Genomic DNA, 17,597 nt, shown 5'->3' with positions numbered 1-17,597 from the left:
TTCCGGGAGAGACCACGCTTTCCTCATGCTCCCCAACGGCTCCGCCTTCGCGCCGGTGCCTGACCCTTCCCGTCGTGCTCGGCGGTTCCGGCGTGCGAGGCCCGCGGAGGGCAAGGCCCCAGGGCCTGGCTTAGGGGCGCGAGGGGCAGTCTGGGAATTGTAGTTCGCCGATCCGCGAGGGCGGCCAGAAGTTGGTGGTGGAAAAGACTCGTCGTCCCAGCGTGCCCCGCGCCTCAGCCCGCGCGCTCCCAGCCTGTCGCTCTCGGCCGCCCGCCCGCTCCTTTGCTTGCTCGCGCTTTCGTTCGCGCTCTCCGCGAGGATCGAGGGCTCTGTGGGCACAGGCTTCGGCTGGGAGGGGAGGCGGCGGCGGAGGCTCAGGGGAAGCGCGGCTGCGGCTGTGGTGCTGGGAAGATGTCGGGCGAGGACGAGCAGCAGGAGCAAACTATCGCCGAGGACCTGGTCGTGACCAAGTATAAGATGGGGGGCGACATCGCCAACCGTGAGTGCGGTTTCAGGGGTCGGGGGTTCGAGGCTAAAGGGGCGAGGTCAGGGGCACGATGCCGGTCTGGCCCAGGAGTGGCGGCCCCAGTGGAGTCGTGCGGAGTGAGCTGTGAGGGGTCAGCGCCGGCCCGCTGGGGGCGGCGTGGGGGCAGGATCCCTCCCGGGATCGGAAGCAGCAGGCCTGGACTGGACTCTGGACGTGCGGACGAGCGGCGGGAAGGAGCGCCGAGCAGGGCCCTCGGCTGGCTCGGACCCCAGGCCCCCGGGGGTAAAGGGACCGCTGCACCCCCTGACCCTGCGGGCCTCCGAAACAGAAGTGCAAGGGGGCACTGGGCGGGCCTTGGTGCAGATCCCGGCTTCCCTGGTTCTGGCAGCCCCGCAGCCACCTCGGAAAGGAAGAGCCCAGCTGTTGGCGACGGAAGCGCCCCTCTGTTTTGTCGCGGCTCCTGGGCGTCAGAAACTGAGCTGGCACGTGTTGCGCCGTCCCTGTGCGGATCGCTGGCACCCTCTCCCTGGGCTGCCATCCCTGACACCACCTTCCCCACCACGTGCTTGGCTGAAGTCTTCCCATTTATGCTCCCACCACCCGCGGGCCAGCTCAGGAGACGTTGGAGGGCAGCCCCCCACACGCTCTCCCCTAGGTTTAACACACTTTTATTTTTGGAGGACCAGCTCGATGACCCTCTGGTCTGTCTGCAGGTAGCCCAGGTTAGCCTGGCCTCTTAATTGTTCCCAGGAACTTGACAGCTGGGGAGTGTCGGGAGGTGCCCCAGTTACACATGTGTGTGACCAGTCCTGTAAAGAGGGGTGACTGGTTTTCCATTCTCAGAAGTCATCCTGGCTCCAAGAACCTTGCTGCGCTGACCTCGGGCACCTATCCTGCCTGTGGCCACTCTAGGAAAGTGGTTGGCCATGGGCTGGTTTTGACTGAGAAATCATTGAGGAGGAGGTATTTGGAATGCATTTGGTCCTGTGGCTGCGATAGCTTCTTTGCCCCTTTAATTAAACACAGATCTCAAAAATCTAACCTGAGGTTTAGAACGGGTTGTAGGGAGGGTATCCAGCACAGTGGGCACTTAGTGTGTGACCCTAATTTGGGGTACTTGTGTCGAAATCAATGGTTTGGGTGGGGGGAGTGTTCTTTGTTTGTCTCTTCTGGAGCTGTAAGTTCAGACTGCTGAAGCCCAGAGACCTTGGATTAAGTGCCCTTATATGCTTATGAGGAAATAAGTCGGCATACTTTGAGATTACTAACAACTAATTGAGGTGTCTGAGGAGAAGGTACTACTTAGCAATGCATCAGCTTTGAGTCAGCACCTCTGCCTACCTTCCTGCTGTTTCTGACGCCTATAAATTTCTCTAGTCTGATACTTTGGCCAGAGCCCCCTGAAGTTCACACACACTTGTCCTACCCACACTAAAGGTGTCCTGTTTGAAAAGGACATGGCCTTGCCTAGAGAAACAGATTGGATATACCTGCTTGTCACATGACTTAAATGAGGGAGAGAAGGGAGTGAGAGGGGAACAAATTCTCTTTAGGCCTCAGGGCAGTGGCCCTAAAGGCCTATTAGGGATTCTGAGACCAGCTTCTAGGTGGTGCTTGCGTAGTAAGTCAATAACCCAGGTAAGGTTGATGTGCTGGGATTCTGTCCCCAGGAGTCCTTCGGTCTTTGGTGGAAGCTTCCAGCTCAGGTGTGTCAGTGCTGAGCCTGTGTGAAAAAGGTGATGCCATGATTATGGAAGAGACCGGGAAGATCTTCAAGAAAGAAAAGGAAATGAAAAAAGGTAAAAACAAAACAAACAACCACACCCCACCCTGGTTTTCCCTTTTCTGGTCCCGACAGTTCTGTTGCTTCATTTGAGCACGAACCTAGCTCTGGATGAGCTATTTGGAAATTTAAAGTGGTGGGACCCAAGCCGTTTTCCACCCACCCCAAACGGATTTCACACTTGGGTGACAAAACATGGAAGACAAACCTTCCATTTGCCTGATAGAGCGGGACAACGAGCTAATGGACAGTCTCTCTTTGCAGGAATTGCCTTTCCGACCAGCATTTCAGTCAATAACTGTGTCTGTCACTTCTCCCCTCTGAAGAGCGACCAGGACTATATTCTCAAGGAAGGCGATTTGGTAAAAATGTAAGCTTCAGCCCGTGTAGACCACTTGTCTTCCTGCTAAGCGTTATGGACTAGTTCAAAGTCACAAGTTCATAGATGTCTAATGTTGTACCCGTGCTTTGCAGCGACCTTGGAGTCCACGTGGATGGCTTCATCGCCAACGTGGCCCACACTTTCGTGGTTGATGTAGCTGGGGTAGGTACCCTGCCTTGAACTGAGTGCAGGTGGGGGGAGGGCTTGTTTGCATGTGTCCCCCAAACACCGCCATGTACGTTTTGAGTTGCTAGAGAAGCAGAACGGTTAATTTTGACCTTGTGTAATGGTATTAACTGACCAGCTGAGTTGAAGAGCTCTGGAAGGCACTGATGGCCTTTTCTCTTACCTTCAGGGGACCCCAGTGACAGGGCGGAAAGCAGATGTCATTAAGGCGGCTCACCTTTGTGCTGAGGCTGCCTTACGCCTGGTCAAACCTGGAAACCAGGTAAGCAGTTTTGTCCAATTTTAAAGCCTTGTCAGAGAGAAGGTGCATTCATCACCTGTAACTCACTGCCATTGATTCAAACTCCAGGGTAGACCTGCCCCTGTGCGTCTCCAAGACTAACTCGTTGCAAGATTAGAAAGAAAGGCTCATCGTTTTCCTGTGGAGCAGCTGGTGGTTTGCCCTGCTGACTCTTCAGTTAGCCCAGTACATAACCACTCAGTTAAGTACTGGATGATAAGGTTCCCAGATGTGAATGCTCGTAGGGGTACCAGCTGTCACCGAACATGCAAATTTCCAGAGATCCCTTGTCCTTTTTCTCCTGTTCTGTGCTCTCATCCCTCATTCTTAGAGTTGTTTTTTCCCCTCCCAAGCCATTTTATTGAGAATACAGATAACATCATTCCATAGTTCAGTCACATCCAGTGCTACAAGTTTTCACTCTTCCCTTGTAATCAATGTGTGCTACAGTTTGTTGCTGCTGTGCTATCATGGTATGGTTTTAACTCTGTTTTTAGTTTCCTTATTGTGGCAATCGACTCCCTAGAGTTGTTAGGAAGTACTTTGAACAGTGCCTGATACACGAAGCCTGTGTTAGATCTTACTTTACATTCTCTATCATGTTGTGCGACTTGCCAGGAGGTGGGGTGGATAGGATATAATTATGCCAGGCTGCCTGCAGTCACACTCTTATTACTTGCTGCCCCCAAATACATTTGAACTCAAATTTCCACACTATAAAATGGGAAAAACAAAACTGCCCTTATCTCACAGTTAGTTTTGGGGATCATTAAAAGTGTCTGTGTAAAGTACTTGACAATAGCTATTAGCTGTGACCGGTTATTCCCTTTGAGGATGATCAGATCACAGTTGAAAGAGGAGAGAAAGGAAAATGAGCCTCTGCTGCCCGGATGCCGGTCCCTCGCAGGTTAGAGTACCAGGTGCACGGGAGCTAGACACTGGTTTTTAAAGCAAAGCTTAGCCTGATGACCAGGTTCAACCTGGACAAATCATCGAACCTTCCTGAGCTGCCATTTCCTTATTTTCTAGCGTTGACGTACAGATCTGCCCTGCTCACTATCCCAGATTTTCTAGTCAGACCAGGTTTGTGAATGTGTTTTGTGAAATGTATAGATGTAAGGACTTTCTTAGATCTGAGGGATCTGGTGTTATGAAATGAAAAGCCAAGGAAACTCATGACACTGGATAAGAAGCTAGTAGACTTCTCAGCTCTTCTGTTGCGCTTATTCCCTGGATAGGAGACTTACCATGAACCCCCCCTCCCCCCGCCATCTGACCTTTTACGTGATCTTGTGTCTTCTAGAACACACAAGTGACAGAAGCCTGGAACAAAGTTGCCCATTCGTTTAATTGCACCCCGATCGAAGGTGAGACCTCAGATACAGGGTTGAGAGTTGGAGAGTGGTTTGCATAATCACGGTTTTTGTTCCCTGGAGGACCCATCCTGGCTCTAGCTGCAGCTAGACCAGAAACCTCAGGGCCAGTGTTGCCAGAGCCAGGCACTTTCCCTCTCATTGCCTGTCCCATGGAACAAGCGAGGTGGGTGGAGTTAGAAGCCTTTGGAATTCTCTGGTGAGTAGCACCTCTGGCTTTAACCCATCTTGTCTGCAGGTATGCTGTCACACCAACTGAAGCAGCATGTCATCGATGGGGAGAAAACCATTATCCAGAATCCCACAGACCAACAGAAGTAGGTGCCCCATTCCACCTCTCACCTTCATACCAGGCGACCAGTCAGCTTCCATGGTCCCAGCCTAACCCGGTCCACTTTCTCTCCAAACCCCTACACCTACTTATTTCTCTTACTGGTTGCTTTTCCCGCTCTGCCTTTAGGAAGGACCATGAAAAAGCTGAGTTTGAAGTACATGAGGTATATGCTGTGGATGTTCTTGTCAGCTCAGGAGAGGGCAAGGTGAGGTTTCTCAGAGCTAGCTTGGGGGCTGGGGAGGGGTGTCACCATAAGGGTGTGTTGGAAGAGCACGGGCCCGAATGTGACTGAACTTGCTCTTTTAGGCCAAAGATGCAGGACAGAGAACCACCATATATAAACGGGACCCCTCTAAACAATACGGCCTGAAAATGAAAACGTCACGCGCCTTCTTCAGCGAGGTGGAGAGACGTTTCGATGCCATGCCGTTTACTCTAAGGTACTGGGTTGGCGCCTAACCTCAGGCTTAAGCTTAGTGTTGCTCTCCTGCTTTAGGTGGGGGTGGGGGGTAGGGAGAGGCAAGACCTGGGAAGTGAGTAAAATGGTAGGGCTGCAGGAGTGGGAGGGGGCGGTTAAGAGTACATGGATTTTTTTTCTTCTTCCCTCCCCAGAGCATTTGAAGATGAGAAGAAGGCCCGAATGGGTGTGGTAGAGTGCGCCAAACATGAACTGCTACAACCATTTAACGTTCTCTATGAGAAGGAGGGTGAGTTTTTAGAGAATTTTGCATTTGGAGCCTCTTGTTACATGGTTCCCCACCCAACCCCTATGACTTGTGGAAGAGACAAGACACTTGGGGCAAGAAACAGCAAAATCCCTTTGGTTTTGTTTCTCCCCTAGGTGAGTTTGTTGCCCAGTTTAAATTTACAGTTCTGCTCATGCCCAATGGCCCCATGCGGATAACCAGTGGTCCCTTTGAACCTGATATCTACAAGTCCGAGATGGAGGTCCAGGATGCAGAGCTGAAGGTTAGTGTGGAAAAGGAGGGGCGCGCGTGGGTGCCTCCTGTCCTGGGAGCAAGGCTTAAATGTCAGCGACATTCTGAAAAGAGCTACAGTCCCAAGTGTAATACTTTGTGTTAGTGCTTCCTTCACCCTCCTCATAATTGGTGCCGCTCCATCCTATTTTTCAGGCTCTCCTCCAGAGTTCAGCAAGCCGGAAAACTCAAAAAAAGAAAAAAAAGAAGGTAAGCTAATGATGATCCCTCTCTGGCAGGGTGAACCTGATCCCTCTTTGTTCTACCTTCCTGGGTGGTCGGGGTACTTTGTGTGCCTAGACCTCTCCCCACCCCACCTTCCCTCCAACCCCGAGCCTCAGCCTGCACTTAAAGTGACTGTCCTTTGTCCTCCCTCTAAACTCACGTGGGTGCTCTTTCTCCTTGCCCCTAATTAGGCCTCCAAGACTGCAGAGAACGCCACCAGTGGGGAAACGTTAGAAGAGAATGAAGCTGGGGATTGAGGTGGGTCCCATCTCCCCAGGCTTGCCACTCCTGCCTCATCCCCTTCCCACCACACCCCAGGCTCTGTGGAGTGCAGATCGCCTTCTCCATCCAGGACCACCAGCAGAGCGGGGTCTCCCTGCCCAACCCTGTCCCCCAACCCATCCCTTTCCAACAACAACCAGCTCCAACGGACTCTGGTCTCGGGAGGCCAGGCTTCCCAGCGACCAAAGACTACTCTAAATAGAAAAAAAGAAATTGAATAATAAAATCAGGAGTCAAAATCCATCGTCTTCAAGCCCCTCTTTATAGCCTTTTTCTACTACTATGCTTGGTCGAGGTTCGCGGCCCGACAGCACAACAGGGAGGAGGCTAAATTAGCCACAACACCTAAAGACTGAGCTGAAGTTTTTTATGCCGCTCCAGTGTCAGCATTTTCCCATCGGTGGGGCTTTGCCTCTTTCTGCACTTTGCTAAGTATCTTTATCTCGCCTCGAGTCAGAGGAGCGATTCTGCAGGTGGCTTTTATTCACATAGGGCCGGTTTTCCGCTTGCCCAGGTTGTCTGATCAGGAGCAGGAGCCTGCATTTACCAACGGAGTCTCATCTTGAATGAATCTTTGCTTATTTTGGTTCTGGAGAATTTTGTTTCCCCCTCTTTTTCCTTCCCATTCCCATCCAGCTGTAGAGAAGTAAGTCCATCTCAGCCGTGTCCTTTTCTTTGGGGTCAGTCAGGTCTTCCTTGCTCCGTCTTACACAAATCAGAGTTGGAAGCTCAACTGGTTTGTTCCCTGTGTGTGATCCTTTGAGCTGTAAGCCCAGGACCCAGGGGAACAGACTGACGGGAGACGACGACGACTGGCTTCTGAAGCTGGACTTGGACTGGATGACTTGCTGGGGTTTGGAGAGAGGTGATGGATTTAGTACCTCTGGCGTGCTGCCAGCAAACTAGGGCGCCCACTAATTTATGAGGTTTTTTAACATTGAAAATGAGATGTCATTAAAATAAATTTGGATTTGGTCATACTGATGTGCATTTGTACGCTGCTCTTATTTGATTGGCAGGGGGCAGGGGCGGTGTCTGTTGAGTTGAAATTGTACCAAATGAGTATTCAGACTTCCTTAGCCAAGAATACTTAGGGAAGACACAAAGCCTGGGATCTCTGAATTATGATCGAGTCAATTGCCTATAGGAAATGGGAGTTTGTGATTTAGTTTTCTGAAGTAGAAATGTATCACTTGTTGACTCTAGGGCATTTGATATACTGCAAAAAAACACTACAGGTATTGACAAAGCCAGGAAGAATGGTTTTAGATTTTTACTATTGATAATAAAAATCAAATAATCAAAATTCATATCTCCCGAGCATTTCTTTTTTATCTTTTTTCTATTACTCTGCTTTAGTGCTAGTAGATGTTTTGTTAAATACCTTACATGTGAGCCACTGCTGACCTGGAGCTCAATGACGTGACCTGGGTCTCTAGGTCTTACCCTTTAGTGTAGGGAATCTTACCACTGGAAAGCTTCTGGGGAACTCAACACAAAACTGCTAGAATCTTAACTACACATTACACAATATGCAAGAGTATATATTTTATCTTTTCCCCTACCTTTTTGAAGCCCTGTTTTTAAAAGTCATGTTCCGACCATAAGAAGCTACTTAATGCACTTTAACAAAGACGGACAGAAAAGTAGGTGATGGGAGACAGGACAATATAATTGAAAATATAAATTATCAAGGGTTCATGAGGGAGGGAGGAAGGGAAAAAACATCAAGGGTTCAAGTAGAAAAATGCTTTGAAAATGATGGCAACATATGTACAAATGCGCTTTACACAATGGATGAATGTATGAATTGTGATAAGTGTAAGAGTCCCCAATAAAAGCATTTTTTAAAAATGAAAAAAATTGAAATTGAGTCCATCCTTATGCACTTTGAAGGGCAGGCTAGATCTGCCCTACAGGGGTTCTGAGGCTGAACCCAAGCAACCCAGCTGCAGTGGCTCCGTGCTGGGCTGCGGGCCACGGGGACAGCAGTTTTTACATAAGCAGACTGCCACACCTTGTGCAGTGCAGCTGGTAAGGTCAAGCTGCACCTTTGGGTTAGTGCTTTGTCAACTCCAGTTCTTTTCCTTTTTTTAATTCAGAGTTGTTTACCTTTTTAAAAAACTGTGACAAAGATCATGATAAAACCATCTTAGGGGAAGCTGACTGTCCAGAAGCAGTGTCAGGTTACCCCATAAGCAAGCTAAACATGAAGGAGCTCTGCCGGTGTAGTGGGTTGTTTTAATCTGCAAACCACAAGGTCATTGGTTCGAATCCACCATCTGCTCCATGGGAGAAAGATAAGACTGTATTCCTATAAAGATTTAAAGTCGAGCAGATAAAAAAGGAATATGCATGCTTCTAAATAAAGACTTGAAAAAAGAGATTTACAGTCTGCTTTGAGGGTCACTGAGTTGGAATTAACTCAATGGCAGTGAGTTTTTCCAGAGTTCTTTGTCACTAAGACTTTGTAGTCAAGTCTGGTAATTAGGACCTTACCACGAACCCAGTAAGTCTAACATTCTCGCCACAACACATGAATAATCTTCCCTTCTGTGCTTTGGGGCTTGCTCTTCACCCCTAGGGAAAATTGCTGTGACATTTTAACCAACTGCCGTGGCGTCGCGACCGTGCCCCAGTGGGTTTCCAGGACTGAAACTAAAGTAGAATGGAAAGCCCCATCTTCCCTGCGAATGGCTAATGACTGCTTCATTCTCCAACGGCTTCAGGGCCACTTCTTCAATGCTGACAGCTTTACCCACGCCGCATTTTACACTCCTCCATATGCTAATATCTGGCTTCTTAAGAGTAGTTCCGAAATCGAACCTCCTTCCAGCAATTTAATGTAGAAAACAAAGCAAATTAAGAATGTTTTCGTCTGCAAGAACCCACAGCAAAATGGAGGGTTCCTCCAGGTAACTGCAATTCCCAGAAGGCAACGAAAGGCCAGGCGGAAGTCGCTCCTCACCGAAACTCGCGGTGTCACGCCGAAAGATGCTCGCCGGAGAATACTCTGCCCTGCGTGGTGAAACCGGGGGAGAAAAGCTCTCCGCAAACTCAAAATACTGTTTCCCAGGAGCACAAACAAGGTGTCGGCTCAAAATCACTAGGTCTTGGAAGGCGTAGTGGTTTCCCTCCGGAAGCCCCGCCCCTGGAGGCGGGACAGGAAGTGACGTCACCAGAGAGGCCTTAAAAGGGCTGGAGGCGGGCGTCTGAGTCTCTCTGGGCTTTAGCGCCATCTTGTTAGGTGAGCGTCTGTTGGTGTCTGGGTTTCGCGTACAATCCACCAGCATCCGGCTGCTGTCTTTAACATCATCCCGGCAAACTAACTGTAGCTTTCTCCTCTCTCCCCCTAGAAACCTCCGAGCCATGAGAGCCAAGGTGAGTGGTCCTGAGCGGGGAATTCAGGCGGTAGGTGCTGCCGGCGAGCGGGGCAAACGCCCGAGACAGGGAAGTGTCCGCCATGGTTTCCAAGGGTGCCCAAGTACTACAGGGGAAGGAAGGAGAGTTTGCGGGGGAACCTGAGGAGTTGGGGGCGGGGATATTGGAAGAAGAGGTAGAGCACGGCGCGAAATGGGGGCTGGCATCCGGAGATCCCAATTGCTGGGGTGGCGGCGACCGAGGCCTCAAACCGGCCTGGTATTAAAGGATGCGTTTGAGACTCCGACCTGATCTGTCACCCAAGTTACTGATTTCGTTGTGTTCTGTGCTTCTGTTTGGATCGGTTGCCAGTGGAGGAAGAAGAGAATGCGCAGGTATGTGCAACACCGCGGGCAGAAAGGGGGCGGGGGCGGGCTTCTGCTCAGATATCAGAAGTGGGGGGAACATTGGAAGACAGCAGAAGAGCAATGCAATATTCCATGTCTTACATGCACACGTCACAGTGGGACACGAAGGCGGGGGGTTTGGTGACTCGAATTGTATCCACTCATCTTGTTTCTCTCCTCAGACTGAAGCGCAAGAGAAGAAAGATGAGGCAGAGGTCCAAGTAAACACCCAGGCGCCCCTCCGAAGCCACAGCTGCAGGACTGACTAGGGGGTGCCTGAGGCCGGGACACTGCTACAAGCTGCTGACCGCGCGCTCCCCACCGGCTCCGCATCTGCAACCCGGTCGCCATTGGACCGCCGAGAGACCCGCCACCTCCTCTCATAACCGGTCCGGCTTTGAGCCTTTGCCCCGGCCCTAAGACATTCTGGACTCGTTCTGCCCGCAGTTGTGGCTCGATGTAATGTGCACAATAAATCGTCTTGGCTGAAGACTCAAACCGCCTTGTCCTGTGCTCCTTGTCTCGGTTCTGTTCGGTGGAGGGCATTCGGGACCGATAACTGACACCGCCGCCTTGCCGGCGGTGACCGGTGCGGCGGGGGAAGGTAGACGGCTTCTCGGGTGCGGAGCTGGTGCGCGAGGCGCGGCTGCCGCGGCGCAGGCCTCGCTGCGAGAAGGGCCGTGGGGGGCCAGGTTCTTCGTTCTGGGCTAAATGGGGACCAGCTTTTCACGGCACGTGGGAAAGGGCCTGAGCTTTACGGCGTACGTCAGGTTGCCATGGTTACGCGCAAGGTTTCCTGGGAACTTCCGGTGGCTGGCGCAAGTACTTGGCACGCCATCGAGTCTACTTCCGGGTCTGGTGGCTAGAGCGGCATTCCTTCCGCAGGAAGCGGAAGGCCGCCAGGGTGGGCGGCTCTTTGTCGAAGCTAGAGGACCGGCAGGCGGCAGCAGCAACTACGGCGGCGGCGGCAGGTGAGGGAGGCGGGAGAGTTAGGTGGAGGCCGCGCCCGGAAGGGAGGAGTCTGGCCAGCCCAGCGACTGGGCTCAGCCGGTCCACACATGGCCCCCGGGAACGGGCCGGCTCGTGTTCACACGCCGGGGTCGAGCCCCTCTTCCGATCGTATTTCGCGAGCACACACCAGCTCCGTGACGTCACAACCCTGCCCATCCCCTCAGCCTGATGTCACCCGGAGCTCTGCCCTCCTCCTCCTCCTCCCCCCGTTCATTTCGCGCTCCCGTTCAGCTGTTCAGCGGCACTGCAGGAAGCTCTCCAACTTTAAAGACTTGCTGCGGGGAAACTTGAGAGTTGGTGGGGGTTTTTTGGCCAACTCTGGGATGTTAGACGAAGCGTCATAATCACCGTCCCCAGTTCTGGTCTGCGGTCCCACTCACGGAGTCGCTGCCCCTGCACAACGTGGACTCTTTCGGTGTTCCTAATCCCAATCCGAGGCCCACATCTGGACCTCACGGTCGCTTTCATTTGACTCAGGGCACACACCTCAGCCTTTGTTTTCTAACTCATTTTCTCAGCTTCAAATAGTTCTGCCTGGCCACTTCTCTCCCTGGAACAGGTGGGAAAGCGCCGATTGAGTCCAAAGGAAATTGTGAAGTGTCCAGAACTCTTTTTTTGGTCAGTTTTTGTCAGACTTCATTCTCAGGACAACCCCCTCTCTGTTCTCCACTCTTGCACCTTCTCCCATCCAAGTCTGTTTTTTTCCTGTTCAGAACCCAGCAGTGATGTGGAGGTGGAGACCCGCAGGAGCCCCGGACTTCACCTGAGCCACCTCAGGTATTGGGTTATCCTGGGAGGGGTAGATGGGGACTGATAGTCGATCTGATTGTGTTTCTGTTGGGACTTCGTGGGTCAGGGTCAGATGAGGGGTAATTTATCCGTCATGGGTGATTTCCCTTTGAGTATTACCTTGAACCCTGGTAGTGTAGTGGTTGTGTGTTGGGCTGCAAGGTCAGCATTTTGAAACCACCAGCTGTTCCACTCCAGAAAGATCGGGCTTTCCGCTCCCATGAAGGCTTATGGTCTGGGAAACCCACAGGAGTTCTACCCTGCCATATAGGGTGACAGTGACAGTGAGTTTGGTCTTCTCTTTTACCAGGAGCTCTGGTGGTGTGTGTGTGTGCACACTGGGCTGCAGTTCTAATCCACCAGCCCCTCCTGGTAAAGGTTTACAGTCTCGGAAACCCACAGGGGCCATTTTACTCTGTTCTTTAGGGTGGCTGTGAATCGAGACCAAGTCCATGGCTGTGAGTTTATTTTGGTTTTTCTCCCTCAGGTCATCTCAGAAGGGGAGATAAAATATAACCCTTTTCCTTGACTGTGTTATTTTGGAGTTACCTCTCCTTGGAGGAAAATAACCAGTTTTACAGATAATGTGGGGTCTCTGGTCTGGTCAGTTCACTTTTGAGTGGGTAACTGCAGGTGAAGTTATGGCAATGGAAGTAAGTGGGGAGTAGGAGATAAAAAATAAATATAATTCACAAGCCTTACATCCACTGCCATTGGGTTGATCTTGATTCAGAGTGGCTTAGAAGACAGAATTGCTCCTCAAGGTTTCCAAGACTGTAAACCTTTATGGGGGCATACAGTCTCATCTTCCACAAAGCATCTCATGGGTTTGAACCACTGACTTTGGTGGTGAGCAGCGCAAGCTTTATCGATCAAGATGCTCTGCTCCGTAAAAGCCATTATACTTGTGGAGACAAAGTGACGTTTTCCTTTTCGGACAACAGAGGGCGTGTTTGCCGAGGAAAGGCTTAGCATGTCAGACAGAGACTGTCAGACACGTGGTAGCCATCCTCTCCCAATCTTGTGGATGGAGAGGGGGAGGGGAGTGAGTGGGTAGACCCAGGGCAGCAGACTGACATTCCAGAGCTCTCTTGGGAAAGAGGAGACTTAAAAAGCTTTTATGGAGTCTATAAATAAAGAGGATCTTTATGGTGTGAAGAATGGTGTGGTTTGATGTCAGCGGGATCTTCCCATAGGAAAGGTGGGTAGGAAGAGGGTGTGGAATGAGGAAAGCAAGGTCACTTATTCCTGTAGAATTAACTCCTTCCTCCTACCATGGCCTCTTCACACATGGTTTTGTTCTGGTTCCCAAAGGTTGAATTTCCAGCTATAGAACTCGTGAAGGGGGGGGGGGTTAGGAGGAGGCTGTTGTCACGGGCTGAGAGTGTTGGCGGATGAGGAGAGTCTACACAATGTTTAGGAACTGGCCTCAAGCTGCTTGTACAAGTCTTTTCTCCCAGGGTTTCTTGGGATTTGGCGATCTGGCACCTGCAGGGCCCTCACCTGAGAGCCGCAGAAGAAGGGTTAAGGAATACTGTTGTACCTCCAAATCCGCCCTTGCCATCTAGCCCATTCCAACACAGAGTGACTGCTGCACTGGGTAGAACTGCCCCTTTAGGTTTCCAAGGCTGCAAATCGCTACAAGGGCAGACAACCCCTCTCGGCTCCCTCAGAGCTGCCCAGTGCGTTCAAACTGCTGACCCTGTGGTTAGCAGCCCAACGCATACCCCAGTACACCACCAGGGCTCCCATTTTCCACCAGCCTATGTTGGCCACTGTTCCTCTTCTCCTCGGGGCTTATTTAGACACAGACACTAGTTTTAATTTCACTTCCATAACTTTAATAAGGTCAGCTCAGGAGGGGAGATAAACTCTAACCAGATTCTCTCCCTTCCCCCTCTTCAGCCACTCTATCATCATTGAGATTTGTTGGCTTCACCCCAGCCCCCTCCCTCCCTCCCTCCATTAGCCAGGCAAGTGTGAATCATTTTGACCCAGACCAGGTGCACAAGGGCCTGGGCGGGGACTTCTGACAAACCAGCCAGTCCAAACAAGAGTCCTTGTCCCTTAGATTGGCTTTCTCCAAAGCCTTTTCCTCTCCAGCTTCTCTGGGCTGCCTTGCCCTGCCTTGCCCTGCCCTGCCCTGCCCTGCAGTTAAGAAGAGTGGAGGTCTGTCTCTCTGGGAGACTCCTGGTTGACACAGCTCTCCTTTTTTTTCTAGCTGTCACCAAGGGTGGCACGAAAAGGAAGAAAGCCCTGAGTGGGAGGGGACCAGGATGCCTGACCGGGACAACTATGCCAATGGCACTGGGAGCAGCAGTGGAGGCCCTGGAGGTGGTGGCAGCGAGGAAGCCAGTGGGGCAGGGGCAGGCGGTGCTGGGGCCAACTCAGATGCCATCTGCAGAGACTTCCTGAGGAATGTGTGCAAGCGGGGCAAACGGTGCCGCTATCGCCATCCAGACATGAGTGAGGTGTCCAACTTGGGGGTAAGCAAAAATGAGTTCATCTTCTGCCATGACTTCCAGAACAAGGAGTGTAGCCGGCCAAACTGCCGATTTATCCATGGCTCCAAAGAAGATGAGGATGGTTATAAGAAGACAGGAGAGCTTCCCCCTCGGCTGAGGCAGAAAGTGGCTGCTGGCCTGGGCCTCTCGCCGGCAGACCTACCTAACGGCAAGGAAGAAGTCCCCATCTGCCGTGACTTCCTCAAGGGCGACTGCCAGAGAGGCGCCAAGTGCAAGTTCCGTCACCTGCAACGGGACTTTGAGTTTGATGCTCGGGGTGGAGGAGGAACTGGAGGTGGGGGGTCCACAGGCCCAGTCCCCCCTGGGCGACGTCATGATCTGTACGACATCTGTGACCTCCCTGACAGGGGATTTGAGGACCATGAACCAGGTCCCAAGCGTCGGCGAGGTGGGTGCTGTGCTCCAGATGGCCCCCATTTTGAATCGTACGACTACACCCTGGCTCCATCCCGAGGGGTGGAGTGCAGACTCTTGGAGGAGGAGAACGCCATGCTCAGGAAGCGGGTAGAGGAGCTCAAGAAACAAGTCAGCAACCTGCTGGCCACCAATGAAGTGCTGCTGGAACAAAACGCCCAGTTTCGTAATCAGGCCAAGGTCATAACCCTGAGCTCCACTGCACCAGCAACTGAGCAGACTCTGGCCCCCACTGTGGGCACTGTTGCCACTTTTAACCATGGCATCGCCCAGACTCACACTACTCTCAGCAGCCAAGCTCTGCAGCCCCGCCCTGTATCTCAGCAAGAACTAGTGGCCCCCACTGGGGCTCCTGCTGCTCCCCCAACTAATGCTGCACCTCCTGCTGCGCCACCACCCCCACCTCCACACTTGAACCCAGAGATCACACCACTGTCGGCTGCTCTGGCTCAAACAATTGCCCAGGGAATGGCACCCCCTCCTGTCTCCATGGCTCCCGTGGCTGTGTCTGTGGCCCCTGTGGCCGTATCCATGGCCCAGCCCTTGGCAGGAATCACAATGAGCCATACCACCACCCCCATGGTGACTTACCCCATTGCTTCCCAGAGCATGCGCATCACAGCCATGCCGCACTGATGGAGCAGCTGGACACCCCCTGGTATCGCCGCCTGGGGCTGCGGTCGACGGGCTCTTGCACACTCGCTAGTCCTCCCAGGCCCTGCCTGAAGGGCTCGCTTGAACTGTACAAGAGACTGCAAGGAGTATGCTTCCGAGAAGGCCTTGGGCCGGTGTGTTTTCTCTCTCCTCCCTTTCATGATGGTCCGTCTTGTCCGTCTTCCTCCAAGCTTTCCAGAAGGGGTTTGCTGGGGAGTACAGACTGAAGCCAGCTGAGGGGAAGGGCTGCCTAAGGGCATATCTGGTCTCTCCTCTCTTCACAGCACAGAACAGGTTTCAGCACTGGCTTTGGCAGAAGAAAACCAAAAACCCTGCTCAGGGGGGAAGCCAGGAAAGATTGGGAAGTGAATGATCAGGGGAGAAAGGCCCCTTAGGAGCCTTCAGGCATCGCAGGGCCCAGTTGAGTTGGACAGCATAGAAATTGTTCCTGGGTCCCTGGGAAGGCGGGGACCATAGTACTCCAGCCCAAGACTCGGGGAACATCTATCACTTTGGGCTGGAGACCCATAGGGCAGGACCCACCACTTTCCAAAGAAATAAAAGAGAATTATTTTTAACAAATGGAGGCATTGGAAACTTGTTTAGATGTTCTGTGTGGGGAGATGAGAGCAAAAAGTAGGTCACATGCTAAAATGGGATGGAGACCCTACCCTCACATGGCATGGAGAAGGTGGGAAGGAACCCAGCAAAGGGTGGAGACCCGGAACACGACCAAGTAGGGCTCTCAAGTAGGGCTCTCGGGGAAGGTGTTTTATGGGCTAACACCATTGGAGCCACCTCGTCTCCTCTAAAAATAGCCCCATCTGTCTCTGGTCTCTGTCTACAAGTACTAGTCCCATGTTGCCTTGGTAACCAGGGCTCCTAGGGTCATTTAAGAGGGCAGGTACTCAAGAGGGTACATGTGATGAGAACGGGATGGGATATAGTTGACAAACCCTCCCTTATTCAAACCGCAGGGCAGGTGGCGATTTTCTGTCTGGGTTGTTGATGGCAGTTCATGTTCCTCCTACCCTGTCTTTTCCTCAGTGGCCAATGCCTTAATCCTTAAAGCCTTGGGAGGTGCTGGGAAAAAAAGAGTTCTTCTGGGGACACAAGCCTCAGGGTTTATTCCTTCCCTCTGCCCCCACATAGAACCAGGGAAGGCTTTAAATCCACGTGTGGCTCAAAAGGCCAGAGCCCCAGTAAGCAAACCTCAGTTCCTCCTGGGCTCATGGCTGATTTAGGGGAGACAACTCAGGTGTCCAGTCTAATGGAAATAGTGTAATTTGGGAGGACAGATTATGGTCCTGGGTCATGCTTCCCCACCATACCTCCTGCTACCTCTTGCTCTCATGGCCAATTGATCACTTCAGTTACATGGGTTTAAAGGCCAGTTATTTGGGGGAGAGGGCGGGGAAATGGGCTAAAGACTAAAAAGTGGGCAAATCTTGTTTGTGGATTATAGACATGACACATTAACACATTTAATGTTGGTTTTCTGGCAGTATTCTAGATTATTCAAAGAGATGGTTTGTGAACATTTAGCAAAGAATGTGATCATAGAGACCAACATGAATTCTTTCCCATCAAGTCGTGACTTTTTGCTGAGTGGTAGGTTTGCTTTGGGGAAGTAGACACTGCCTGCCGTACGTCAGTGTGCTCCAGGTAAGCCCTCCAGGTGCACCTGTAGTTGAGCATGTTAGATTTAATGTTCACTGCACTCACAGTGGGGTGCAGTGGGGTCTCAGAAGACAGATTTAGATTTGGGGGAAGGTCCAAGGAATACAGGGCTCATCTGGATTGGGTAATTCTATGGTTAGGTATCTTACCTATAACAGTGCTTCCCAGAGTAGATGACACCATCCCCTGGGGGTGCTGCAAAAGCAACTACTCAGCTATAATAGACCCCTGGTGACATAGTGGTTAGGAATTGGGCTGCTACCCTCAAGGTCACCAGTTCAAAACTACCAACCGTTCTTCACAAGAAAATGGAGGCTGTCTACACCCGTAAAGAGTTACAGCCTTAGAAACTCACAGGAGTTCTACCCTGTTCGATAAGCTTGGTATGAATTGGAATTGACTGGATGGCATTGAGCTTGGCGTATGGGCTATAATGCAAACATACAAA

The 17,597-nt window shown here is 51.7% G+C and overlaps 2 protein-coding genes and 1 long non-coding RNA gene across 4 annotated transcripts; all 3 read left to right on the top strand.

The window, feature by feature from the left end:
• Positions 1 to 238: 238 nt before the first annotated feature.
• Positions 239 to 6,562, top strand: PA2G4 (proliferation-associated 2G4). The gene is made up of 13 exons (XM_075551503.1): positions 239 to 499; positions 2,158 to 2,286; positions 2,535 to 2,640; positions 2,745 to 2,814; positions 3,008 to 3,100; positions 4,422 to 4,485; positions 4,730 to 4,808; positions 4,952 to 5,030; positions 5,132 to 5,265; positions 5,438 to 5,532; positions 5,667 to 5,794; positions 5,959 to 6,012; positions 6,219 to 6,562. Exons 1-13 carry the CDS (start codon positions 412 to 414, stop codon positions 6,282 to 6,284), a joined length of 1,185 nt encoding a protein of 394 aa, XP_075407618.1. The 5' UTR covers positions 239 to 411; the 3' UTR covers positions 6,285 to 6,562.
• A 2,965-nt stretch (positions 6,563 to 9,527) lies between these two features.
• Positions 9,528 to 10,578, top strand: LOC142450037 (uncharacterized). Of its 2 annotated transcripts, none has more exons than XR_012784902.1 (3): positions 9,528 to 9,720; positions 10,042 to 10,064; positions 10,259 to 10,578. It is a non-coding gene; the product is annotated as an uncharacterized LOC142450037 (long non-coding RNA). The 2 variants fall into 2 exon arrangements; XR_012784901.1 differs by having other exon boundaries at positions 9,529 to 9,690.
• Positions 10,579 to 10,964: 386 nt separating this feature from the next.
• Positions 10,965 to 16,104, top strand: ZC3H10 (zinc finger CCCH-type containing 10). The gene is made up of 3 exons (XM_075551502.1): positions 10,965 to 11,047; positions 11,801 to 11,864; positions 14,098 to 16,104. Exon 3 carries the CDS (start codon positions 14,153 to 14,155, stop codon positions 15,449 to 15,451), a length of 1,299 nt encoding a protein of 432 aa, XP_075407617.1. The 5' UTR covers positions 10,965 to 11,047; positions 11,801 to 11,864; positions 14,098 to 14,152; the 3' UTR covers positions 15,452 to 16,104.
• Positions 16,105 to 17,597: the final 1,493 nt, after the last annotated feature.

The sequence above is a fragment of the Tenrec ecaudatus genome, chromosome 6, assembly GCF_050624435.1.
Source record: "Tenrec ecaudatus isolate mTenEca1 chromosome 6, mTenEca1.hap1, whole genome shotgun sequence".
NCBI classification, from domain to species: domain Eukaryota; kingdom Metazoa; phylum Chordata; class Mammalia; order Afrosoricida; family Tenrecidae; genus Tenrec; species Tenrec ecaudatus.
The sequence above is the reverse complement of the archived record's forward strand: the minus strand, read 5'-3'. Positions and strand labels throughout refer to the sequence as shown.

Excerpts from the sequence above, each read along its gene's own strand:
- PA2G4 (XM_075551503.1), top strand. The coding sequence starts at position 412 with ATGTCGGGCGAGGACGAGCAGCAGGAGCAAACTATCGCCGAGGACCTG. Across the intron at positions 500-2,157 it reads GGGGGGCGACATCGCCAACC|GAGTCCTTCGGTCTTTGGTG; the intron begins GTGAGTGCGGTT and ends TTCTGTCCCCAG. Across the intron at positions 5,795-5,958 it reads TCCAGGATGCAGAGCTGAAG|GCTCTCCTCCAGAGTTCAGC; the intron begins GTTAGTGTGGAA and ends CCTATTTTTCAG.
- ZC3H10 (XM_075551502.1), top strand. The coding sequence starts at position 14,153 with ATGCCTGACCGGGACAACTATGCCAATGGCACTGGGAGCAGCAGTGGA.